Raw genomic sequence first — 25,711 nt, 5'->3', positions numbered from 1 at the left:
TCACATACAATTAATTTTTTAATGGACTTGTATAAGATTGATCCTTCCAAATAAATAATAAATAATAATAATAATAATAATAATAATAATAATAATAATAATAATAATAATAACAATAAAAACCCAGATGATAGTACATTTAACCAAACATGAATATCTTTTAAAAAAATACGCAACATTTAAAAACATTTAACACTAAAAAAAATAATGAATACATGGATATTTGAAGATCCCAGCCTTGTAGGGTTAGTGAACAAAAAAAAATTAAATATGAATCTGCTTATTTATTGCAGAATCTTACTTGTCATTCCCTGATTTGTAAGTCCAGCTGTCAATCTTCAGGAAAGCGTTCTCATTGGCCTTGACTTCCGACCCTTCCGTGCTCCAGTCTCCCTCTTTCTTCCCATTGCTTTCCTCCTTCAGGCTATCAAGGACCGCCCCCTTCTCCAGGTTCAGGAGGTTCAGGTAGGACTCGGCCCCATCCATCTGGTCTAGGGGGGCAGCAGTGCTCACTAGCTCCCCCGCTGGAGTGGAGGTGACGGGCAGCTCAGTTCCCAGGCTGTAGTGGTTCTTCAAGTTGAGTGACAGAGACTGCGTTGACACAGAATTCCAGAGGGAGCTTTTCTCATCTAAGGAAAGGTCAGAGGCTAAAGTCAAAGCAATACTAACACACACTAAGCCAACTTTAAAAAAAAAAACCTTTGGCTGGTGATTTTGTATAGACTCCATACCTTTTAAGGTACATGTTTTCAATGCAAAAAAATTACAAACCAGCTGAACCACATATAGTTTAAAGGTGTAGTATGCCATAATATTTTAATAGTTAAGTCCTGGGAAGAACTTGATCTTGATCACATGTTCAGAATCACCTAATTCTGCTTTACTGCAATAGCATTTTTCCATGCTATTAGTGGTGTAACTGTACACCAATCTGAAGGTACACATCACGACATGCAGGTCGCTACTTTGGCTACTATATGATGCACAATAATATCAAATTGTCATTTAATGATAGGCCTTTTTGTTAAAAGACAAAAAAGGAAGAAAGGGCCTTACTGTTGTGAGTGTACTGCACTTTGACCTCAAGCTCTTTGAGCTGTGCGACCAGCAGGGCCACGTGCTGCAGGAGGTCCCTGTTCTGGAGCAGGAGCTGGTGGACCCGGGCCTGGGCCTCAATCCGGGCTGCAGTCTCTGCAGACAGCTGGTCCTTCAGGAGCTGGACCTGAGAGGGGGAGAGGAAGCAGGGAGTGAGAGCGCAGAAAAGCAACCTTAACAATTAAGCACTTAATTATTTTTCTTTGTCAGAAAACAAGCTGTATTTATATAATTTGATACATTACAAATGTAATGTAAGAAAAAGGTTTTTTTTAAAACCAGCATTATGGCAACTGAGATCATCGGATAGTATTTTTCCAATACTTTTTAGTATAAATCAGGATAAAGGACAACGACAGCCCTGCCGTGATATGTTTCTTTGGCAGTTTATTTGGAATATTAATTGGGTACTTTTATTTCAAAATAAGCACATCTTAACTTGTTTTATATTAAGACACATTAGCAAGTGGACAAAAGATAAAACGTCTTGTTTTAAAACTGTTAAATGCTGGTATGGGTGTGGAAAATAATAAGGTCTCGTAGTTTGATTTTTATTATTCAGCAATTCATGTCTGAGTACCATTGATCGACCTTAAGTAGCCTCAATCTGTTTTGTCTCTGTATTCCTTTACTGCTATTGCTGCCAGAGCCTGTTCAAGTGGTTCCTTTTCAAAACACAGAAAAACAGGGCGTGACGGACTGGTTTTAAATATAGCGGCTGAGTACAGGGCCGCACTTCAGGTTTCAAAGTGATTTATGCTCAATTGGGCGAGCAAACAAGTGCTTTGGTACGCTGCTTGATTTAACATGCCGCAACAAGACACGACAAGCCATAACTCTACTACTGTCATTCTCTGACAGACAAGCCAAGCCTCAAGTTAAAATCCTCTCAGAGTTTGCTTGTTACGAGGTACACATCTCCTGGCTTGGCTAGTGTAAGTGGGCCTGGTTTTGCAAGAATAAAACAATCGTAAGAGTATTATTAAGCTATGTGCATTCGTGAAATGAGGAGAAGCCAAAACGTAGTTGGAGGACGGAGCAGTTCAGAAGACATGCAGCCCTATGCAGTGTGTTCTTATCATTGACCGGAAGCAAACTAAACCGGCTGCCAGGTTCCTAAATGCAGTGGAACACAAGAAGTGAGTCAAGTAAGGCAAACATTTAATTTATTTAAGTGATGAAAAATATATTTACACTATTCTTTTAGAAAATTTTCACGGCGAACTACACATCATGAAATCCGTGATAACCGTGAATAAAACACAGTCTTAATATCGGTTACTTGGTATACTGTATCAAGTGATGACGCCCCATGGCTTGGAAGGTCCCGGTCCCTGCTGTGCCCTCACCTGTGCCACTGCCACCTGCGTCTGCTGCTGCTGCTGATGAAGCTGGTGCTGGATCAGCTGCAGGTGGTGTTGGATTGCCAGGGGAGTCAGCGCCGGGGAGCAAGGGCTGCTGGGAGACAGGCTCTTGTGAGCCACGGCTTTGTACACAGAGCAGTCCTCAACATCCTGGAGGGAAAGGAGACACAAAATGAATAGGCTGGCCTGGGAAGAGCTGTTGGTTGTGCTGACGTATACAGTGAGAGAAACACTGCAGTTACGTATGTAGCCACTTGGTGGCACAATGGAGTATTTCAAAACACAAAAGGAAAGGACCTTGAGGATCTTCAGATGCTATAGGTTTGACATTGAAATGTGTTAGTATTACTAATTATTAATAGTAATATTTTTTTTTCTCCCTGTCCTAACCTAGATAGTGCTGGTAAATAGCAGTGCCTACCATCACACCACAACAGATTTTACATATGAATAAAAAAACAAAAACCCTCCTAAAATCTGTGCAACCCAGTTGCACAATAACGCCTCCAAGGGAAATGGATTCCAGCCAACATACTCGCCTCTACATACAGAACTCGCAATTATATACAGAACAGTTAGTGCTTCGCTGTTGTGTTTAGGGAATAATGGAAACCTAAGGACCTGCCATGAAGCATGAAGCATAAACTTAGGCCTAATCTGGTTCTTGGATATAAAGCAGAACTAATTATTTTGAGAAACTCACTGACAAAGTCTTTCTTAAGTATTCAAACTATAAACACTGTCAGACTCAGAACACAGTGTAATGTAAGCTTGCTTTCTCTAGTCCACACACACACAGCCAGTCCTATTTCCAGGACTAGAAAGTGTTCAAAGAGATACAGACATCTATAAAAAAAAACATTTATTTTAGAGAAGGTCCTAGTAATTTTGTTTACACAGACCCGGCAATAGCACTGAACATCACGTCGTTAGATAGCATGTATTTAAGCACATTTTATTACACTGTTTTAAACTCAAATAAAAAATTACTTTCTAACAAAGGAAACTTGATAACTGTACAGCAACAGAACCTTGTAACATACACAAGATTCATGAAACTGAACAATCGGTTCCTAAGACAGAACCTTTATTATCCCAACCAATCCAAAACCAGGACTTCTCATAAACAAGTAGATTCTCTCACAATGTCCAAACTGAGACTCGTTGCATGAACAGTTAAAAAAGGGGGTGCAGTTTATCAAACTGCACAGTCACGTTTTTTTTCTTCGTCGCCCTCTCTTTGAAGCATGCCACATGTTATATTTGCATGCCATGTTATTCCTGGCTGAAGGGTCTGTTCTCTGTGCGTGTGTGAGATGCAATGATATATTTGTATCAGCTTTCATCAGCAAGGATAAAAGCAGTATGTCATTTTCCACTAATGAAACGGTCACATATAATTTGCTTTTTGCAGCAGGCCAGTAATCAAATTGCTAAAACGGATTCAATGCCTCATGAGAGATTATGTTTGCCATACCTACGACACACTGTCAGAGCTAAATTGTTCAAAGGCATATATGTAATAATTACAGTTTTCCAGACTGGCTTCAATTCGCTGCAGATGGATTTTGAATCGACTGTGATGACGGAACAAAGATATAAATTAGGTGATCACACAGAGAAAAAAGAGAGACAGAAAAACAGACTTGTAGGAAAAGGAAGCCTTTGCAAACTCTTTCTAAGTGAAACCAGGAGGGGACGCACTACATACTTTAAAAACCACATACTGTAAAATCCTCATTGGTTCAGCTCATGCTGTAAGTGTCCGTGATCACCAGGTTTATCTGCACCTCCAGTTCATCAGAGCAGAGGGGTTGTGATGCCTTTGCCAGGCGGTTCTTTCCTCAGCTGCTTAGGCTGTGGAGCACTCAGTCAATAAAAACAGGGTAGGCGTGTCCCAATCAGACACTGTGTGGTACACAGCATCCAAGCCTGAGAAATCTTCACTCCCTTGCTCAGTTCCCTGCTAGTGAAGCATGCATTTAAAATGAAACGGGCAACCCTCTGAGGGGCACTGTGCCAGCGTGAGGGACTTTAACCCTTTCTGTCCTTATCTCAGCGCTGTATGTCAACATATGCCGTTTGAACCTCACGGGAATCCCAGGTATAAATATATGTATTTTTTACGGAGATAATCATTTTTCATGCTTTCAAACTATTCTAGCAAACTGCTATGCAATAGGATGCTTACTTCTATCCTTGCAATGACTTGTTTATAGCCATCTTCACGGCAGAAATATACACGGCACGAATGCTATGAAGTATTCTGTTCATATAACAAGTGCAATTAATGGAGAAGAAAGTGTGTTTAAACATGTAGCAGTTTCCAGCTTGAGTGTGACTGGACTGGGATCTGTTTGCAGTCTCACATAGTCCTCTACCTCAACATGCCCAGCCCCTCTGTAACTGACAGTAGCTTTACCTATGGGACAGAAACAGTCCGGTCACAGCTGACTGGTTTAATAGCTTCTAAAAACAAGAGACGACTCGGTCTGCAAGGACACAAGACTTTCCAGGAAAAAGAACATTAGTCCCAGCTTGCAGATCCTGTTAGTTCGCTTTCCCAGCTCTTAACTTGTCAATGGAAACTTTGAAATGTTTATCTTCTTTAAACCCACTAACGCGCTCTGCTTATGTCTTTCCACTGAGACAGCTGACTATAACTAATGGACCTGAATGCCAAGTATTTTACTAGACCTAAAAATCAGCCCAGGATCAAGGCTTGTCAGCTGCTTAATGTTTATGGATATAAATAAATAAATCAATAAAACCGAGGCATAATTAAATGCAGGACCCATATAACACAAACCCCATGTCTTCATTGAAAGTCACAGGAATAGAATCCTTGAAAAGTAATGCAGTGATGACTCAGCTTTTCTGCTAGATGGCGCTATGCTCCAGTGTAAGAATTGCTAGCTTGGCTATGGTATTGCTGCTGCATTTTAAGTCTCCTTCCTTCAACAGAAGTTCAGAAATCACTTGGTAAACAGGAAACAGACGTTGGAGATCTGGAGAAAGCTGCGCGCATCAGTCTCTGAAGCTGCAACAGGAGTTAACGAACATTATATCCTGTGAGACCAGTGCCCAGGGACCCATTCCAGAGCATTTACATTAGCGATGAAAGTCTTTCAGTTTCTAATTATGGGGAGCAGGACCACAATGCTTCCTCTGAGACTAGCACTCATCACAGGATACAAATGAGTTGAAGGGGAAGGAGCTGACATTTGCGAAGCGCATCCAATCTCCACAAGAGATATTGGCTCTGGCTTTCAATATGTTATCATGAGAACTGTCAGTATAAAACACGGTCTCTCCGTGCAACTGGTCAATTCAATAATATACAATAATTAGGGTTTTCACTGTAAAAAAAAAAAAAAAAAAAAAGTAATGTCATGATTTCTTAAAGCAGATAAATAACAAGATACATGAAATGTCCCCTTCTTGTACTGGACAGAGCAATCTTTAGCAAAATTCCAATCTTTGATGCAGCCGGTGTCTTTTTCGTTGAAGACATTTTAGACATGCAGCTCTATCTCAATCATTTTCCGGAAGCAGACTAAACCGGCTGCCGGGTTCCTAAATGCAGTGTAACACAGGTAGTGTGTCGATAAGGCAAACGTTTGCCTGGCCCTGCTATTCACATTAACAGAGAGCCCAGAATTCAGCGGGCCCGGTCTAAACTCCCTCTCCTCGTTGGGTGGCTGCGTGTTCTAATACCTGGAAGTTGCTCTCCTTGAGGATCTGGGTTGACTTGACCACGTCGAGCTCGGCCAGGCTCTGCAGGATCTCGGAGACCGCCTGCTCACACAGAGTGGAGCCCTCGAGATCCCTGTCCATCTGCCTCTCCTCCTCCCGCTCTGCTCCAGTTAACTGGCGACCTACAAAAGGGCACCCAGACACGTCAGCACGCTGGAAAAGGGCATCCTTGTTTAAGCATTGCAGAAACTTTCCGCCAGCCGCTTTCCTTTTAACGCAAATTAATTCCACTGTTTCCTCAGCTAACAAAGGTAGTAATTGCAATTTAATGTTTAAAAAAATGCACTTATTGACACCAGTTATTTTAAATCAATACATGTTCTTACCTCGTATTAGCAATAGCAGCGTTATCACTGGCGTTTTACTTTTATGCAATCATTCTGATTAAAGTGTGCAATTACTTAAATAGTGTGCTTGTTAAGGTGCTTTGGGAAGGAGCTCAGGAGCTCAGGTCTAGCTGCCTGGCATAGACATAGTGTCAGCCAAAGTGTCTTTACATTGGTCTAGTACTTTCCTGCTTGAGAAAACAGCCTATTTTCAGGGTTGTCAGCACCTCTTTGCAATAAGAGACTCACCCTCGGGCTGCACCTCCTCTACGGACTTCTCGCTGGCCCCGTCTGCCTGTCCGTCCGCGTTCTGCTGGGCGTGCTGCAGACTCAGCTTGTGACACACCTCGAAGGCCTGGCCGATGGTGCGCACTACACGCATAGCCTGTGTCTGCAAGAGGGCACACCCACGGGCATGTTTACCATACCCTTCCGTCGCCATGGATTTTACAAGGCCACAGTGTCACAAGCATTTTGCAAACCAGTTAGAGACAGCTATTCTACATAGAAAAATCTGTACTTTATTCAGTAATGTTATTAACAGGGTCAGTACATTCCCTGGGCTGTGGAAAAAACATAAAAATCAATAGTTCAACTACAGTAAGGCTGTTTTTGCAGAGGTCTGCAAACTGTGTTTATTTTAAAATAAATACGCAGCTGCTCATCCAAACAGACACAATTAATGGAACAGCTTAAAGGCACTGGGATGATTAATAACACTCATAATTACAAGCACAAGGAGACCAAACTGCATTAGATATCCTGTTTCATTCCGAGAATGAAATACGTATATTTTGAAATATCTGTCTGTCTGTAACCTCCAGATACTAACAGTGCCCTTATAGTCAAGTACCTTCTTCTTGGATTTGAACACGTTGCATCTGAAAGTATTGCTAGTTCCATCCCTGGAGATGAAACTGAAGATCTTTAAGTCTTGGGAATCGTGGGATACATAGAATATTCTTAGTGTTAAAACAAAACAAACAAACAAAAAGGGGGAAAAAAAAAAAGTGTTCAATTAAAACTTTGTACTCAAAGCTTGTGAAAACATACACATGCTATATCATTTGAAATATCCTATTGCCAGCCCCGTGGCTTGTAATTCAGCACTCTACATCAGCTGGATAAGCCACAGCATGCGTGGATATACCCTTTAAGCTAGTCCTACATAAAATGTGGCTGGGCTAATGGAGTGTGATACAATGGCAGCTTTCGATATTCAACTAATCCTCAGATAAAATACAATTAGGGTAAATTAGTGTAAAATAATATGAAGACTATCCAGTATGTAAAAGAATTGGAGCGTCTGTCAGATGTTAGGCGTTGTTATACTAGCCCTCTGTCCCTATTATTACTGCTTTAACTCTCATCTGATACTTGACACCACATTAGCATGTGAAATGCGTACAATTATAACACTGCTGTAGCTGTTAACTGGCAATTACAGAAAATGTGTCTTTGCGTGTCTTTTTTTAATGTTTAATGAAGGCCTTCATGCCCCACTGGATATTCAGCTAATTAGTCCGTGACTATGAGATTCATCGCCATGCAGTTCGCATTGTGCTTGACACTTTGGCCGAGGTCAATTGGCTCATGTGATCTTTGCAGATTGTATGGCTGTACAGACTGCCTGAATATTTCAAGATCTCTGTATAAGACAATGTTGTCCATCTGTTGATAACACCCTGACATCCAGAGTGGGTTAAAATGCTATTAAAATGTTGCCTAAACATGTAGTACTGGCTATATTCAGACAAAAAGCACTGGTGCAAAAAAACATATTTGAACATCTTGCCTGAGGTGTTCATTTCCAGGACACATGCCCAAATATTATATTCCCAGGAAGCTAGCACACCCAAACCAACTTTAAACATTTCACATCAAGTTGGAAACACAGTATGAACTGAAGCACAAACAAAGTTAAACATACAGCCATGGTAAGTTTAAAACTTCATTCTTTAAAGATGACTGAACCTTGACGAGCGATCAAAACTTTTCTAAGCAGAGCATTAACTCTGGAAAGAGTTGCCCATTTACGCGTACATAATACATATTTTTCTTTGCAGTGTCTCACCTTTTAACCCCAGAATGACCAGCCCTCCCCATCCCTTTCTAGATCTAGTGATTATTAAAGAATCAGCAGTCACAGTAGAGATACAATCTACAGCCTGCGCAGCTGTACCAGCATCTAAAGGGTTAACTCTTTGCAAGATACTTGAACTAAATTGGCACAAAAAACGTACTTACAACAAACACTTCAGCAGTTTGTTGCTATCCTTAGCTTTACATGCCTGCCAATTATTACTCATTTCTGCAGACTGGTCACTGGTGTATCCCTTCATTACGAAGGCTACTGTAATACACTAAAGTGAACTACATAATAATAAGGACAACAGAAGATTCCATGAAATCTGTTCCACTGTGACTGGATTCTTTGTAATACACAAGTGTTGTAGGTAATTAAACACATCACTGATATTATCATTATACAGTATGTGGGGTCCCTGGACATTCAATAAAATGTCTATTACCTGCTGGTCTCTTAGTGATGCTGGAGAAAGAGACGCTTATCAAAAATCCGACAAAACAACTGAGAAAAAGTGATTGTAATTGCAGCTCGCACCAATAAAAGGCCTGCTGTACAGCACGCTGCAAATATGACCTGTCCAGTTGATTTCGTTTGCTTTAGTGTTATTTTGAACAGATGCAGGTGCACTGATGCTTATAAATCGTGTGGTGCTAAACGTTGCGCTGCTCAAAACCCTTACCTGTAGATCGGGTCATGCATCACCAACATTCTGCTTTCATCCCATGTCCATTCTTTTCTCTGTCATGAAAAAAGAAACATTTAATAACTATTAATACTTTAAAATAAACTAATAATAATAAAAACACATGAAGTACCCCAAGTATAGAAAGACCACATTATACAATTTAATTTTTTATATTTGCTCTAATACAATAATCCCTACAGCTGTAGTGTAAACTCATCTACTGCTCCTTTCCGGTCCTTACATATTGCCCATGGGCCAAAGCTGAACCCCAGGGCTGGGGCACACAAGCCATGCTGGTTTACCCTGGAACCAGCCTGTAGACTGCAAGCAGACATGCCCATGGTCACCTTACCTTCTGTTTTTTTCTCAGCATCACCTTGACCCCGTCCACCGACACAATGATGCTCACTTTCTTCTTCTTGATATTCTTGGCTTTGAACTCGTACTGCAGAAGAAAAAATAAAAAAGATAAAAGGACATACTGCTGTATTTGTTTGACGGCGTTTTCCATTCTCATATGAAAAGCCAGCATTGAGATTGGTCAGAAAGCGAACAAGCTAAAACAGAGCACTGTAAACAGTTTGTGTTATTTTGAATGAAACTAACCTCATACACTAAAGACTGGTCATACATTCAATATGTTGGACATTTCACACAAAGAATAATGAACACGTACGGAATGAGTGCTTTAGATTGTTCTGTAGGCTAAACACGCATAAAGCCTTGCTCTCATGGCACAGTACCTTCAATTAGTTATGTTAACGAGATCCCCTCCAATATGAACAGCTGTTTGGCCTGAGGCTTCCATTTTGAATTTTCATCACTTCAATAGTCCGTTGGCTCAGTGCTGGCTAAAATGATTTTTAGAGGGGAAAGCTTTAAGGTGCTACAATAAACAGAAACCGATAGTCAAGTTGCCTCAAACGTTACATACATTTCAATGGCTTTATGTGGTTTCTCCAGAACTTTCCAATGCGTACAGTACCACCGTGGAACCCTGTTTCTTAACATTAAGACTGCCTGCGCGTTCTGTTCTAGTGGCTTTTTCATGAGTGATTTCCCAGAAATACCCACAAACCGATTCTGTACCAAAACAACTGAAATTAGAAGGATGTTGAAAAGCTTCGTGACACACATTCTTCTTGTAAAGACTAATCTTACCATACAGCCTCTAGCCACATTAAAAACCCAGCCCTTCCATAATTTAGACTTGCCTGCTGGAAAATAAAATGACTCTAAACAATGAAAATACTAGGCATCTTAAAATGTGAAAACCTTAATGCAATTCTATTGTTCTGTGTATTTTCTAAAACCATCCATCAATTCAGACAACGTTAACTCAGCTAATCAAATCCTAAGTAGACAGACGTTATATATATATATATATATATATATATATATATATATATATATATATATATATAGATATATATATATATATATATATATATATATCTATATATGGGATTGAGCTGCTGAAGACAGGAACATACATCTTTATAAAGAGGCCTGTTTAACATTCAGAGCCGACTGAAGCAGAAGGCAGCACAGATGCAGTGTTTGATGAAGCACAGCTAGAAGGTCCAGTACAAGTCTTGCACAGCCTACTAGTATTTTACTGGGTTTTGAAGCGTCACCTGTTTAGAGGCTGTCATGAAAAACCTTGACATACAGTATTTGTGTCAGGGGCGGACGCAGTGATACCAAACAAGCCTTCTGGAGATTTTGTTTTCCTTCTACCGCGTGCCGCCCAGGACTTAAATACCGTATGTCATGTTTTGGCAACAAGGTTAACATTTTCTTTAAATACGATATTAATAAGACTAACCTAACTCATATGAAAAGTGCTGTCGTAGGGCAATCTATAACTTTGTACAAGTACAGAAGTGCAGTGTTTTGTGTTCTTGAAATTCCTCTTTTAAAATATCGAAGTCAAAAAGGTAGATCAAAGTTTGATGCCTCTAAAATATTTTATATTTTGGGAATATCAGCATTTTCTAAATCATTTCCAATAACATGCAGTTAGCTTAGCAATAAAATGTACTTACAGCACGTCACAATGAAAAATCAATCCAGTCACTAACTTTTCATGACATACTGTAATAAAAATAACTGATGAAACTTGAGCCACGAGTGGTATAATCAAGATTTCACCCAGTATGCACTCGCTTGAAATACTTTTCAATAGTGACATAAAGTAAATACATTTAATAGAAAACAAAAAGACAATCAATGCTATTCAAGTGCTTCTACCATGCTCTAAGAAATCTAACTTTTTGCAAAACTTGCTGACCAAGTTATGTTGCTTCTGTTTACTTTCCATTGAGATTTTCTTCAGCACTTTAAAAAGCAGTTGCTTGGAAAGGACAGGGGGAAGGGTTGTCATTGCCGTATGTTTTTAAATGATTGCAGTGGTTGAACACAGCTAAGCAGCTTTGGACAAGCAATGTTTGTGAAACACCCCCCCCCCACCCCACCCAGAGTAATTTTTAAATAAGATGTTATATTGAAAAGGAAAGGTCACCGATCTAATTAACATCACAGCCTCGCTGCTTCCAAGAGAGGATTTATTGTCGACTCCCAACAGTTTGATTAGCATCGCACTGAATAACCTTTACACATCACGTATGGATGTTACTGATGCATCTGAAGCGGTAAACCGGGATAAAAATAATAAATAATTGGGCATTTGATAGGGTAACACATTATATGTACACATATAACACCTTAATAAAAGCAATACATCAGACATATTAAAGAACACATAGAAATGGCGCATTCAGCAATATGTTTTTTTTTTTTTGAAAGCCCAAAGATCATTTGCATACCTGTTCGCTGCTAGTGTGAAGCGCCACTACCACGTATAACACAGGCAATAATGGTGCTCTTTTCTGCTGCAATTACTAGTTGCTACGTTTGGAAACGACTCCCTTGGCAACACAGAGGATTTGCATATTCATTGAAAGGAACCATTTCCAGTTCCCATGAATGTAGACTGAATCGGCAGGTGCATGGTGCTTGTAATTGCCCCGTGAATGAAGTCAATTGCTTGTCTGGGGGAAATCGAACTTCCGAAGCCTAACAGAACAAAATCAACAAACAAGAAAAGCATTTACAATGTTCAACAGACTTCACTGTCTTTATTGTGCAAGCCCGCGCAAGTGGTAGAGCTAAGATGGAAATTAATACACAGAATTTTCCACGTGCAAAACTGCTGTGGCAAAATGAACACCCTTTCATGGCTGCATAAGAAATGTATGTTTATAGAGGTAGAGTTACATCCTCATTTACAGAAATACAGTAACCAGTTTGTTCAAATGGGGTCTGAAGACAATAAGAAATTACTTCTTTCCAGATCAGTCACAAAATGGAGCTTTGATTGAGAAACTGAATCACTGCTTTCTTATAATCCGCTGGCAATGCCACCAGAATGTTAAAAATGCTGGAGGTCCTGAAAGATCACTCGAATATGACTACCCAAACTGCATACTGTAGTCTACTCATGTCATACAAAAGCTTCTATCACCTTCCATACTGTGCATCCTGGCAACCACGTGTATACAGAACTAGGGACAGATGTGGTTTTGCATTTAATTATCTTCTATAGAAAAGCACGATCGAAATCCAATCTATAAATCACCATGCCACAAATACATGAAGAATGGCACACTGTCTACATTTGATGGAAAAAGCAGTAATAATACAGCTTGTGTTAACAAAAAGAGCATAGGGCTCAGCTGGCTCAAACGCAATGGCTATCAGTGAAAATGTATGCAGTATTGTAACACTAATGCTCGTTTAATTGCCCCTCTACAGTATGTGTTATTTTCTGTAAGAATCTAAACACAGTTTGAATATAAATCCCTAGAGCAAACTGCATCCTCTAAAGAAGCCACCGAGTGAGAATATATCTGATCTGAAATCAATTTGAAGTACATGGTGTTTAGAATGACGGACAAATCGCTGTGAATAATTAGCGACAGACACATTATTAATGTACTAAATGGCTCCAAATGACATGAGCATCCTCTACCATTTATATTATTATAACACCAATTTGCATTGCTGCATATGCAGGCTATAGCTATCGTTCTTGTCTTGAAATCAAAATTGCCATTTTGCACAGCAGCCTTGAAACGTCCTACAGCTGTACAATTAGGACAAGCATCTCTTAAAATCAGATACGCTCCTACATCTAGGTGTTGAAGAGCAACAGGGCAGCACTGCGTGACTTAACAGATAAGGAACTGCACAACGGAGGGAAGTCAAGTGGGGCACTGACTAAATCATTAAACGCACCCCATGAAAAGGAAGATTGTATCTTATAAAGTGACCCTTGATTTGTAAACCATGGCATCCCTTCAAACTATTTAGCGGCCTCTGTCTTTTGCCTAGTCTCTTTATTGGATGGGTGACATCATGCACAATTACATCATTTGACATTCCTTCTGTCCCCTCCCCCTCCTACGTACATAATGCCGCATGATTTACAATTCACAAGGAGTTTATCAAGTCTGCTTAGCAATAAGCACAGAGCTTCCTGGCTTCCACTGTGGCTGCCGTTGGCACACTTCCCTAACCTCTATTCAACGAACTGTGGTACTGGTATATACATGTATCAACAATAGGCAGGTATTTCTTTAGATTTTCCCAAGATCTCTTCTGGTAGTACGAATTCATTGCAACTGTCAAACCTCTAAGAGTCTTCGTCTAATCCACTGTTGGTGCTGCTCCTGTTAAATGCAGTCTCGGTCTCATACTACAGGACGCTCCATCACTGCTTTAATAGAGCTCATGATGAAATAGCTCAGTCTTTCTCACAGCGTTAGAGGACATGACGGCACCGTTGTTGGAATCCCCTGTTGTTTAGATATGGGTCGTTTCGTGGGTAGAATTCTTTCTTTACAATTCCTCATCTTTGGCATGCAGAGAGCGTTGCCACGTCTACTGCTAGCAGTTAATTTCATTGAAAGTGAAGTGCATTGTAAAAGTCAGCCCATTGTACATGCCCTGAACAAGGGGGCATGAAGCGTTGACCGTGGCTTTGGGATGAAGGATTATGAAACATAAAGAGGTTTTACTTAGGAACACGTGCAGCCCAACAAAAGTTTGAGATGAAAGACGTTTCAGAGGAATACAGCTTTCCTGGTAAAGTAAAAGGAAAAAATAACAGAATGACTTAAAGTGAGCAAGACCCTGTGGCAGGGCAGAGCTCTGAGTGTAGATATGTGGCAGGGCAGAGCCCGGCCTGTTTATGTACTGGGTAATCACTGTGTGTGTTGGAATTTTGTAGTCCACGGGAAAGGTGTCATGGCTAAAGGCCTTAAAAAAAAACAAAAAAAAACAAAAAACACTACTTATCCCAGAAGCATACTGTTTGAGTGTTTGTAATTAGTGCCATGTGCTCATGTATACAAGCTTGTCTTTGTCTGTGTTGAGGGTGGGTTGCAGGAGAGAGTAGCTACGGGAGAAAGACGAAAGCAAGAGAAAAATTCACAACAGCTACTTGTGCTGGCTTTACACCAGCACGATACTTTTGGTTCAGGGTTTTGTATCTGTCTATTTGTTTTGAAAAAGTGCTTTTGTTTATTGCATTTATTTTTTATTTAATAAATATGCGTCCCACGCTTCAACCTGCAGTACTGGAGTCTGTCAACTGCCTGGTCCGTGATGTCACGCACTCAAACATCCACTCAGCGTGGAACTGCAGCATATTCTTATGCATATGATGGATTCTTTTGTTATGCAAACAAATTCCCCTACATGTACAGTAATGCGCAATATAAAAGCTGCATCTCCCTTTTACTTTATATAATGTATCATTATCATTAAAAAGAAAGAACAAAGCCCTACAAAAAGAATGCAGCAATACATGAGGCATCAAGGGCTGCACAAACTACACATGCTTAAGAGGAACCACGTAAAAGAGATGACCGGCAAGCCATTTCCAGTCTGTTCACTGGCTGCTTATGGTGGCACTGCATCCTACTGACAATGTTTTGGCAGGTGTTATTATTATTTAATTCCAACACAACAAAAGGAAAAGCTTCTCTTTCAATCATTCGAACCAGGAGTATTCATTCTTTGCAGCTTGTTCAACTTGCTGGCCCCAAAATGACCTAAAACCTAAAAGATAACAAAAAATAAAAATGTTTCAATGCCTAGCAATAATGTAATTTCATTCTGTGCAAGATGAAAACCGTGCCTATGTACTGCAGATCACAGAGTGCTCTTTTGCATGATAGATTCCACTGATCTCCTCTCCCATTTGGAAAGAAAAGAGTCCCGATCCATTATTTATTGTACTGTTCAAAAAGCAGCTGCAGGCGAACTCTCGGTACCAATGCACACGACCAACCCCTCTCTGATTACTAACAGTTTGATGCTGCAGAACCCAGTCACTCCATTCTCTTTCATTCCTCCCTCAAAATCAAGTACAAGTGAAGGTTCAAAGACCATTACCCCAATCCTGTAGCTCAGATGCATCTGTGTGAAATATATTGAACCCAATGCAGGCTAATACCGGTCAGAGAAACTATACCTCTTTACAGAACTGACATGCTGCTTTTTCATCTAAGGGTAAACACTTTCTTCTTATGATTGAGTGCAGCAGAGCATGGGATGGATGGAGAGCAGAACAGACACTAGTCTGCTTGTCACCTCTATTCAGCTTTGCAAGGTTAGGTTGTCTGCAGTGCAGCTGTCCCTTTATCAAAATCGGAGACAAACTAACCCGGATTAATAATTATAATAATAATAATAATAATAATTCACATATGAGAAATCGTGAGGATCTGTCAAAATTCCATCATCTTGTGTACTGATGGCATCCTGTGCACAGAACACAATTATGAAGTTTAATAGTAGTTCCACAGTATAAAATGTATAATAAGCAATACATGCATAAGAGGTCTCTTACTGTAATATGTCAGCCATGATTTTGCACAGCCCAAATTGCTCTCGTCTAACAATAAGGGACACCCTACATAACACATTAAAATAACTTACTGTATATTTACATTTCCAGAGAGTATTTAAGATCAGAAGCGAATATCAACAAGGATTTTTTTTTTACTCATTTCAGTCCACTGTAATGCATCTGTGTGACCAGCAGGTGGTGCTGGTGTATATACTTGTCACTGTCGTGGTGCTAGTTTAAAAGTATAGGTCATATTCCTTATTGTTACAACCGGGGAGGGGCAAAGATGCCTTAATCATCTTCTCCTTAGCAATCTCTTATAGGTTCTTCATGTACAGTAAGTAGATGCTTTTGCAGGAGTACTGGGGCTTTTTACTGTTCCTATTTGCTACCTCTGCAGACTTAAGAATTGCATTAACTGCAGCTGGTGTGCTAGAAGCAACTAGAAGCAACCAAACTACCCTAGAGCTCTTGGGAAGGGAATGTGTCTTAGTGTCGGTGACTTATAACCGGCAACATGATCTGTGAGGGTCTGGAGCCTGAACATCCTCATGGGGCAGTGGAGAAAACGAAAAGCATACAGCACTTCCAGGACAGGAAGCAGAGGTAGGACAGTGATTAATTCGGCATCATTGCTGGCTATCAGGAACACCCCCCCCCCTTCGAAATAAATGAACAGTTATTCTGGTCTCTGGGTTAGCTTGGCAGGTTTCCCATTGTCTGAAACATGTGTGACTTTCTGTGCAGGAAACATATTACTCATATCCTTAAACACAAGCAGATTTCCTTTATTTTTTATTTAGGGAATAATATGGAAAATCCTCTGTGATCTTTTACATAAAAAATTACAGGAATGATACATGTATTTAACGTTGTACGGTCTTCCAGTTTTGCATATAAATGTTAATACTTGCATTTGTAATGCTGCCTACTTACCTTCACCTACTTCACTGCACACACTTGTAGTGGCACCTTGTTTAGGCACAATGAGAACACTTTAACAATAAGGATTACATCAGCGTCAATGATGAATTTAAGGAGCTTAGTGGTTATTGTACTGTATGTGCTTTTGGATCCCCCAGACAGGTCTAGACTCTGCAAAGATGTAATTCCATAGTTACATGGGGGAAGGTAGACTATAGCAAAATCCTGCTCATCTTGACAAATAAATCACAAAGGAACAAGAATGAACGGCACATTGCTGGGCTAAGCAGAGCAGGGTGAGCTCTACTGAACGTTAGTGATCTCATTACAAGCTACTGTAATACTGCAAGTTCTTGTTTGACAGACAGCCGTTGCAAGACTGCTTAATTTGGGTGTTAATGCAATGAGAAAACGTTTAAACCGTTTGAGTAAAATAGTTGCATGCTCTATAGAAAGTAGTGGCCTACAAGAATGGAAATATACTGTAATTGGATAAAGGTCCAGGAAAGAACGCCAGTCAAACCTGCAAACCGCTAATGCAGTAAAGCAAAGGAAACTTATTTGACCACAAACTGATCTTCTGCCTGTCCATATTGTTTTTCAGTAATATATGGTGTTTTTACTGCTCCCTGCAACTGCTTTTACAAAGAGAACTGTACATAACCTTGAAATGATGTATTTGTCACACACGACTTCTCTATAGTGCAACAACCATTTTTATTATACTGTAAAAGTATTGATAGTACGTGGACAATTATATATAGCACGTAAAATAAAAAAAGATCTTCTCTAACAGTCCTACAGAACTAGGTACAGCTTTCTTTTTTTCCCTTTTTGTCAAACAAGATAAAGAGATCAACACCAACCCCACATGTCCTAAAAAATTATCGCACAAAGAATCTGCAGCAGAGAAAACAAAGAGGAACGTGTCAGTTCTCAGCAGATAAAGGCGGATAAAACCGACAAAACTGACAACTTGCAAGCTGAAATCCTTGCTACAGTCCGGCAGATGACAAAGAGGGACCCGATGCTACATCTGTCAGGAAGCAGTCCTCAATGCCAACTAAAATAGAATGCAGGCAGGACGTAATTTCTCTTAAAAACTTACATACAAGGGTAGTCCCACAGAAAAAGTCATTGGCTAAGTGATTTTCAAATGTCCACTACAATTGTCAACTACTGTACACCTTTCAAATCAATTATGCCTAGGAAGTGTTTGTCTGTGAAATTGGTTCAAGTGTCAATTTGACAGAAGGGCATCACGTTTAAACAGTTGCCACTTCCTCCATCAACACAGATCAGATCCATTAAAAGTAGAATTCCTATTTCTTATGTCAGTGCTTTTGCAAACGCATGTAAGCAGCAGATTTGCACCCAGGTACTAAAACTAATTGGGAGGGGGTGTTTCACCCTGGTTGAAAGACAAAGCTAATAAAATCAATGCGTACAATACGGCCATGAAGCTGCGAACAAGCGGAGTCTTAAGCGCTACAGTCGAATCTCTACCCTCACACATTGCAAACCTACAGGAGGGATCTGGGGATAATTCCTGCGCTGACAGGCAACTGGACGATTTACAACCAGGAGGACTAGGGCTGGCTCACGCTTGACGGCTTAGCGTTTCGCAGTCTTCAAGGTATGTTGTGGGTCTCGTGTTTACCGAAGCCTGACATTCAATTTAAGAAGGAGATTCCCTCCTGTTTAACCGAGTTGGGCTTCATGCGTTTTGATCTGGGCTGCTTTTAATATTAGTCATTTTTATTAAAATCAGGTGGCTTTATCCATTACAAAAAAGTTTTTGGTGGAATAGCATGGTACAAACCTGACTAAACAGACATGATATAAAATCACAGATGGCCAACGCAATTTAAATAATGCATGATATGCACGGTGTAAATGCATGCATACACATGGGAAAAGTACTGGAAGCTTAAATTACTGTACTCATCTACCAAGATAAACTTTTATAAGGAATATATTTGGAAATCGCACAGGTGTGGACTCTGATCCAACTATACTGCAGGGTCCTGAACAAGAGGCAAGAACATTGATTAGAAATCCTTGATTGACACTTCAGTGACTGCAATACAATTATAATGAAACTGATTGAATGACTTCCCTGTGAATGGTTCATTGCAATCAAAAGAATTATGGAAGATTTAATGTAAAGTCGATTCTCGCTGCTCTGCTCTACCACTGTTCGATTCCTGAAAGCACCTTTATACTGTCCTAATGAATTGGCCTCAGGCAGATGTAAAGTGACCTTGCTGCTCTGACTTTAGGGTCCTCCAATGGAGCGATCCCCTGCATCCAGACTTGAATTCCATTTTAATTACTTTGGTTTTTCAGCAAATTTTCAGCAAAAATTCCAGCAAATTCCATTCCTGGCTATTTGTTTGGTGCCAGATTGAGTCGAGAGAGAGGGAGAGAGGGAGAGAGGGAGAGAGGGAGATGGAGAGGCAGAGAGGGGAAGGGGGAGAGAGAGAGAGATAGAAGGGGAAAGGTTGAAGAGAAATACCTTCGAAAGAGAGGCAGTAAAATATGAACACTTTGTGTTGACATAGTAGTCTGACTTTACAAGAATTCAGCCGTCCGAACAGAAAGATAAACACCAAATATTAAACGCAGGGGTGAGAAGTCTTGCACAAGTCTGCCAGTCCTGGAGGAAATTTGGGCCAATCATCAGCTTAACTGAGAGCCTGCCAGCTGGGAAACAAGCCAGAGCACTGCCTGGAGGCAGCGTGTTTTCCTTTCCGAAAAGGGAACATCAGAATGGAGGCGGGAAAGACAACCACCGGCAGTGTGCACATTTATTAAAACACCTCCAAGATATATCCTTTATATCCTGTGTGACAATTGCTTTAATTAGGCATTGTATACAACTTCAAAAAGTCCCATGCATTTTACCATTTGTGGCTGTGTTCCTTTTCTCTTACTAATTTTAAATGAACTGCATGTGTGGCCAATTCAAGTCATCAAGCAAATTAGACAATCACTAATTTTGACAATTTTCCAAGGCTTTCAGTTACGGTACTTTGATTTCATATGCACAACAGGTCAAAACAACAGACGCAATGGGGAGTTTTAATACATTTGCATACATTAGAATATCTTTCTGGACCGTGCACAGGACACACTGTATACAGTTATCCCCAGTGTTACTGCTGTGCTAGTACAATGCTCTTGCACAGGTTCTGTATTGAGGGGTAGCACAAGGGTAGATAGAATGAGCCAGTGGTTCTGGAGAACGGTGACAGTACCACAGAGGAATCATATTCCCATTTTTACAGAAAAACGGTGCCACACTGGTAATCCTTATCAGTACCAATATGTTACTTTATCAGGACCTCTGTGCAATATTTGCTGCCATTGCTATCATCCACTAAACACTGAATAGTGTTGTAGTTAGAAATAAATTCAAAGACAGACGCTTGCACTCAAAGCCTTTCTCTACAAGGGCATTGCTAGTATTGATTTAATTTTCGTACAGTTGCCTGGTTTTCTTCAGGGCTACACAGCACACTAGATGATATTCCAGTGGTAAGTTATGTAGATTTTGTATTGATGCTGAAAATGAGTTGCTGGTTTTAAATTAAAACAGTTTAATACTTTAACAAGCAAAGACAACGCTCATTCTACATTAAATAAATGGTGAGAAAAAGTGACTTAAAAAAAAAACCACAGAGCCAGCGGTTCTTTTGAAAATGCATGCATTCTCAGTCACAGGAAATGGTCAGCTGTTACAGTCAAGGGAAAAAGTACACTACTGAGCAGATGTTGAGCTCAATTCTGTGCAGTGCCACACGACTGACAGTTAGTTCTGCAGACGCATGCCTTTCACCGATATACAAAGCAGAAAATTACTTGTGAAATCCCTGGCTTAGAAAGCAGGCCAGTGCAGACTGACAAAAGCAGAGGGTCAGGTGAACAGCACAACTGAGAAAAGTAGGTTCAATTAGACAATTGTAGCAAGACTCTGGACTGCTCGAGTCAGTATTTAAGGGCATGGCAGGAACAAGTCTAGGATGGAATAGATGAAAAACCTGCCACTGATCTAGAACTTCATTTCTGACATTCAAGATCGATAACTCATTAAACTATCGTGTTCTACAGCAGTTACAGTTAGTATCACTTGATTTGGGCATAAGGAATTCAATTGAGGTCAGAACTGTAGAAATGACCAAGGGTTTCCATACAGCTTTTTAAAAGTTGCACCAGTCAGCAATTTGAACCCTACGACTGCACAGCAACCACCAGAGGAATTTCTAAACTGGTTTAGATTTACAGTACAGATGCTCTGCGGAATTCAAAGGGAAACAAAACACTGAACTGAACTGCAAGACAGCTGGACTGAACTGAGCTCCGAGTCAGTTTCTCATCTACAGTGATAATGGATAGACTGCAGGTACTGTCTGTAACATATCCTACCTCAAATTAGCTTTACAAATATTTTTAATGGTTACTGGCAGATTACCCATCTAGGAAGACCATGGTGATATGATTTCATCCATATGAAAATATATGGCGAGTCACACTTTAAGCAACATCAGAGCAGCAGTTTGACCATCAAAGGGTTTTCAATAATGTTGACATTAAGGTAGAATTCAAAAACAATGCAAAACAAGGCATCCTAAACATTTTTAAAGTTTCCACTTTTAAGATATCTGCCATAAATGTGGTGCTGTGCTTGTGTATTTTCATCTTCAAAACTATCAATTTAGAGTATGGCAAAACTATGTAATTAAACATTAAAATAGAAATGCAAAAATGCGACATTGCAGTTCTGGTAAACCCAAGCCAGATGGAATGCATTTTAGAAATAGTATTCATCATCGCCATGGAGATTTAGGGAGTATCCAATCTCAGTTTGTTTATTATGCTCACCCATTAACTTCTGGCCTGGAAGCTGCTTGATATCCCCAGAACCTTCTTGATTCATTTACTTACTTTACCCACTCAGTAATACTGTGTCGCAGATATCGTACTGTATATTCCATCTGGCCCTTGAATAGTTGAAAATAAGAAAACATAAAAGGTAAACAAACTGAAAAAAAACGTTCTGATTTAATAAAGCTAGGATCGTTACACGCCGCACAATAAGCTTCCATTTTGCATTGTGGTTAAGAGGTTAACTTATTATTATAATTAGTTATTTATTTGGCACACAGCTTTATCCAAGGTGACTTACAAGGACTGCAGGGCAATACAGGGTTACAATGCAAAAGCAATATTTAAATACAGTATAGTTTACAGTAAGGGCAAATTATGCTACTAAAATACAATATGAACAAGAGGCAACAAGTTAGGACTACAACATATTAATCTACAATGACATAATAGTTGTTCAACAGTGCATCAGCTGAGGATCCAGTAACACTGTGCTTAGGTCTGGTGAGTCCAGTACATAGTAGGTCTAAACTGTTTCTGAATGTTTTTTTTTTTTTTATGCACACTAAAATGGCACAAATTGTCACTCCAGAACCACTTCCCCTCTCTTGCAATCTATGCCACACACTATATAGCCTCACACTAAGGGAAATTAAAAGCCGTTGATATTCCCCTGGGTCTGGAACAGCTACTTAACTAGCCCCTGCTCAAGCATGTCACTCTGTGTAACAGCTACAGTGGCTGCTTTAAGAGAGGGAAGTTATACTGTACATACCAGTATTATACTGGTTCAAGAAAACACTGTGCAAAATGGAAAAATAGACAGTATTCACGACTGTTACAATGAAACCCTGGGGAATACCGAAGTTTAGAATAGTTATTAAAACCTCTACTGTACTGATGGATTAAATAACATTTGGTATGCCTCAACCTCTTCTGTAAAGTTGTATGCTTCTATATTATTTAAAACATTTAACAGTTAAAGTATATTCTTTTATTAAAATCACGAGTTAAAGCTTTATGAATAGGCCCCTCTGATTCACTGCGGTGGTCCCTGGATCTGGGAAGATTCCTGAAGAGACATTTTTCCCTTTCCTCCCTCCTGAGAGAAAGAAGATTGGATCCTGGGGATTCAGCCTTCTTAAAAGGTCAATTTTCTGTCCCAGTCATCACATCACGCTGGCTTTTTAAAACCTCTGACATTTAAAGCACTGCTGTGACGTAAATAGAGATTTCAAACACATTTTCTCTCAATGCACAGTCCCTACAACTCTCTGCCTCTAGTAGATAGAAGAATGACATCAGTAGGAAATACCGCAGAACAAATGTATGATTTCTTACAGGACAAATGAAGGGGGTATCAGCTGTACATTGGGATAAGACATGTTTGAGAGCTCTACAGAGGCCACAGAGCTGCTTTTGTTTTTTTTAAAGAGACAGAAAATGATACAGTGATTCCAAACAGCAAGAAGTTAAGTTCCTGTGATATTTCATACCTAGAAGAAGCTGCTCTTTAAGACATACATTTTAGTAGTGAAGGACACCTCGACTGGAGCTGCTTTTAATTAAACAGAAAGGTCCCACCAGTAAATCTCAGCTGACACGCAGCCCCTGGATTCTTTAAATCAACCCATCTCTTGCTGTTACGATAGCACTGCTCTCTACTGGACAACACCTTCTACTGAGCAAAAGAGCAGCAAGGACTTTCATTGAAAAGGAATAGAGCCCTGCAGTAAACACAAAGAGCCTCTCTCTGCTGGTCGTCCGTTCAAAACGTTTACATCGGACTCAGGCAAGTGTTGCTTTATTTTATTGTCTCCAACACACAGTGGAATCTTAGTGCTAGATTATGTGCATCAAGACATTAGCCTCAAGGAAATATAGCCATACAGAGCTGGACAATTCAATGGTCATCCATGCAACAGGATATCACAAGACTGATAAAGTGGGCACTCAGGCACGGCCACAGACCCATTGCATAGCAGTTTAATCCATTCCCGGTTTTACTTTGGGTATAAACACACACCTGAGCTTATTACCTGCACACTGTGGCTAACCAAGCTTGTATTAAAATGTGTGAAACTTCTATGTAATACGAGTCTCATTTTGCTCCCTGTGCTTCGGTATCCAAGACTGCCCAGAGAAAGAATCTGCCAACTCCTATTATCTGAACACTCACAGCTTGTCAAGTTTTTCTTTTTTTCAAAAAAAAGTTGGACTTATCAAATACTCGCGACATCAACCATTTGGCAATGCATTGCAGCGTATACCCAAAATCAATGTAAGCAATGGCTGGATGCTACATCTGCCGTCAGTACAGTAAAACAAAGACTCCTTTGTGTTCCTGCCTGGAATCACAGGCTTCCTATTGGGTTTTGAAATTTTTAAACAATTCGTTCCAGATTACCATAGTCTCTTGCAGTATTATAACTGATGAACCATTACGCAACCATTGCAAATGCAGGAGACTTAAACCTGTTTTTTTTTTTTTCAGTATTTTAACCTTGTAGACATCCGAGTGTCTACTTCTCTCTTCATTGTCGGCATAAGAAAGTGATCACTTTTTCAGTGCATTCTGGCATGAAGTTCCAGCAGCAGGGAGCCCTTGGTTTCAGTTAGTTTAGCGGTACTTGTACCAACTAGAATAACGCATTCTCCCCAAGGCCAGATAGGTGATTGGCCTGATCTGCTGCTCCCCTGTTTGAAAATGGAACGTGAGAAAGGAGTGGTTCGGGCAGACACACAGTCCCAAGGTCACTTACTGCAAAACAAAACAACCCCTGCCTTCGGGAAATGAATGAACAGACAAGCATCCATTCAAGCACCAGTGTTTATATAATGTAATCTGCTTTGTATTGAAAGAAACTAACACACATTATACTTTTTTTTCATTATTACAGTGAATTCACAAGCCACAGAATTGTAGCCCTTGACAACATACTGACTGACCTACCATACGCTGATGGCACTGCTGTCCATCCAAGATTACTGGAAAATAACGAAAATGAACGAAGCAGAAGCCCCAAACGCAGAGCTACTGCATGTTCTCCCTGAGGTTACCTGTTTATGCAAATCAGATTGGTGATTCATTTCACATTTACCTGCACACCTGCCGCTCAGCTGGAACAGAAGTCTGGACAGCGCTGGCAATTGAAGAAGAAGGCTATAAATTATCAAGCATGAAGCCTGGTGATAAACTTCAAATGTGCTCAGTAAATTTCTCAGCATTAAAACAGCAGCCATATGGACACTCCATCAGATAAAAAAAATAGCTGAGCTGGAAGTAGAATGCTGTGGGGTTTGAGTTTTAAAAAAATGGGACGAGAGACCAGTGAAGAAAAAATGAACAGTGTGTTTCAACACAACATAGCAATGTTACACATTGATCAAGCATAGATGAATGTCAAATCCAAGTACTGGTACAGGACACAATCAAGCACAAGATTATTATTATTATTATTATTATTATTATTATTATTAACCCAAGCATTTTTTAAATGTGAAAAGCTACTTCATTTATGTGCAGTAACTAGATTTAGCTTCTTGTACAAAACACCTTCCTGTCGTGCAACGTGCAATGCGCTGCATAACAAAAACTCCTGTCTTGTGAGGCTGGATTTAAAAAAGAATAACAGAAGGGTGTCTAAGCAATGGATCATTCACAAG

The 25,711-nt window shown here is 40.0% G+C and overlaps 1 protein-coding gene across 2 annotated transcripts in view; it reads right to left on the bottom strand.

Moving 5' to 3' along the window:
* Window positions 1–25,711, bottom strand: part of si:dkey-34e4.1 (carboxyl-terminal PDZ ligand of neuronal nitric oxide synthase protein) — a 39,477-nt gene that overhangs the window by 5,734 nt on the left and 8,032 nt on the right. The window contains exons 1-9 of one of the 2 annotated variants that reach the window (XM_041238564.1): window positions 10,059–10,482; window positions 9,668–9,760; window positions 9,310–9,368; window positions 7,395–7,503; window positions 6,791–6,932; window positions 6,177–6,337; window positions 2,445–2,609; window positions 1,057–1,222; window positions 302–629 (exon numbers count right to left, since the gene is read on the bottom strand). In XM_041238564.1, the coding sequence (XP_041094498.1) occupies window positions 302–629; window positions 1,057–1,222; window positions 2,445–2,609; window positions 6,177–6,337; window positions 6,791–6,932; window positions 7,395–7,503; window positions 9,310–9,368; window positions 9,668–9,688 (1,151 nt within the window). In that variant the 5' untranslated portion in view covers window positions 9,689–9,760; window positions 10,059–10,482. Of the gene's footprint in view, window positions 1–301; window positions 630–1,056; window positions 1,223–2,444; window positions 2,610–6,176; window positions 6,338–6,790; window positions 6,933–7,394; window positions 7,504–9,309; window positions 9,369–9,667; window positions 9,761–10,058; window positions 10,483–25,711 lie in introns of those variants that run through there. The other variant, XM_041238563.1, reaches the window with a different exon arrangement.

The sequence above is a fragment of the Polyodon spathula genome, chromosome 49 (assembly GCF_017654505.1).
Source record: "Polyodon spathula isolate WHYD16114869_AA chromosome 49, ASM1765450v1, whole genome shotgun sequence".
In the NCBI taxonomy this organism is placed as follows: domain Eukaryota; kingdom Metazoa; phylum Chordata; class Actinopteri; order Acipenseriformes; family Polyodontidae; genus Polyodon; species Polyodon spathula.
This window is presented reverse-complemented; position numbering and strand designations above follow the sequence as displayed.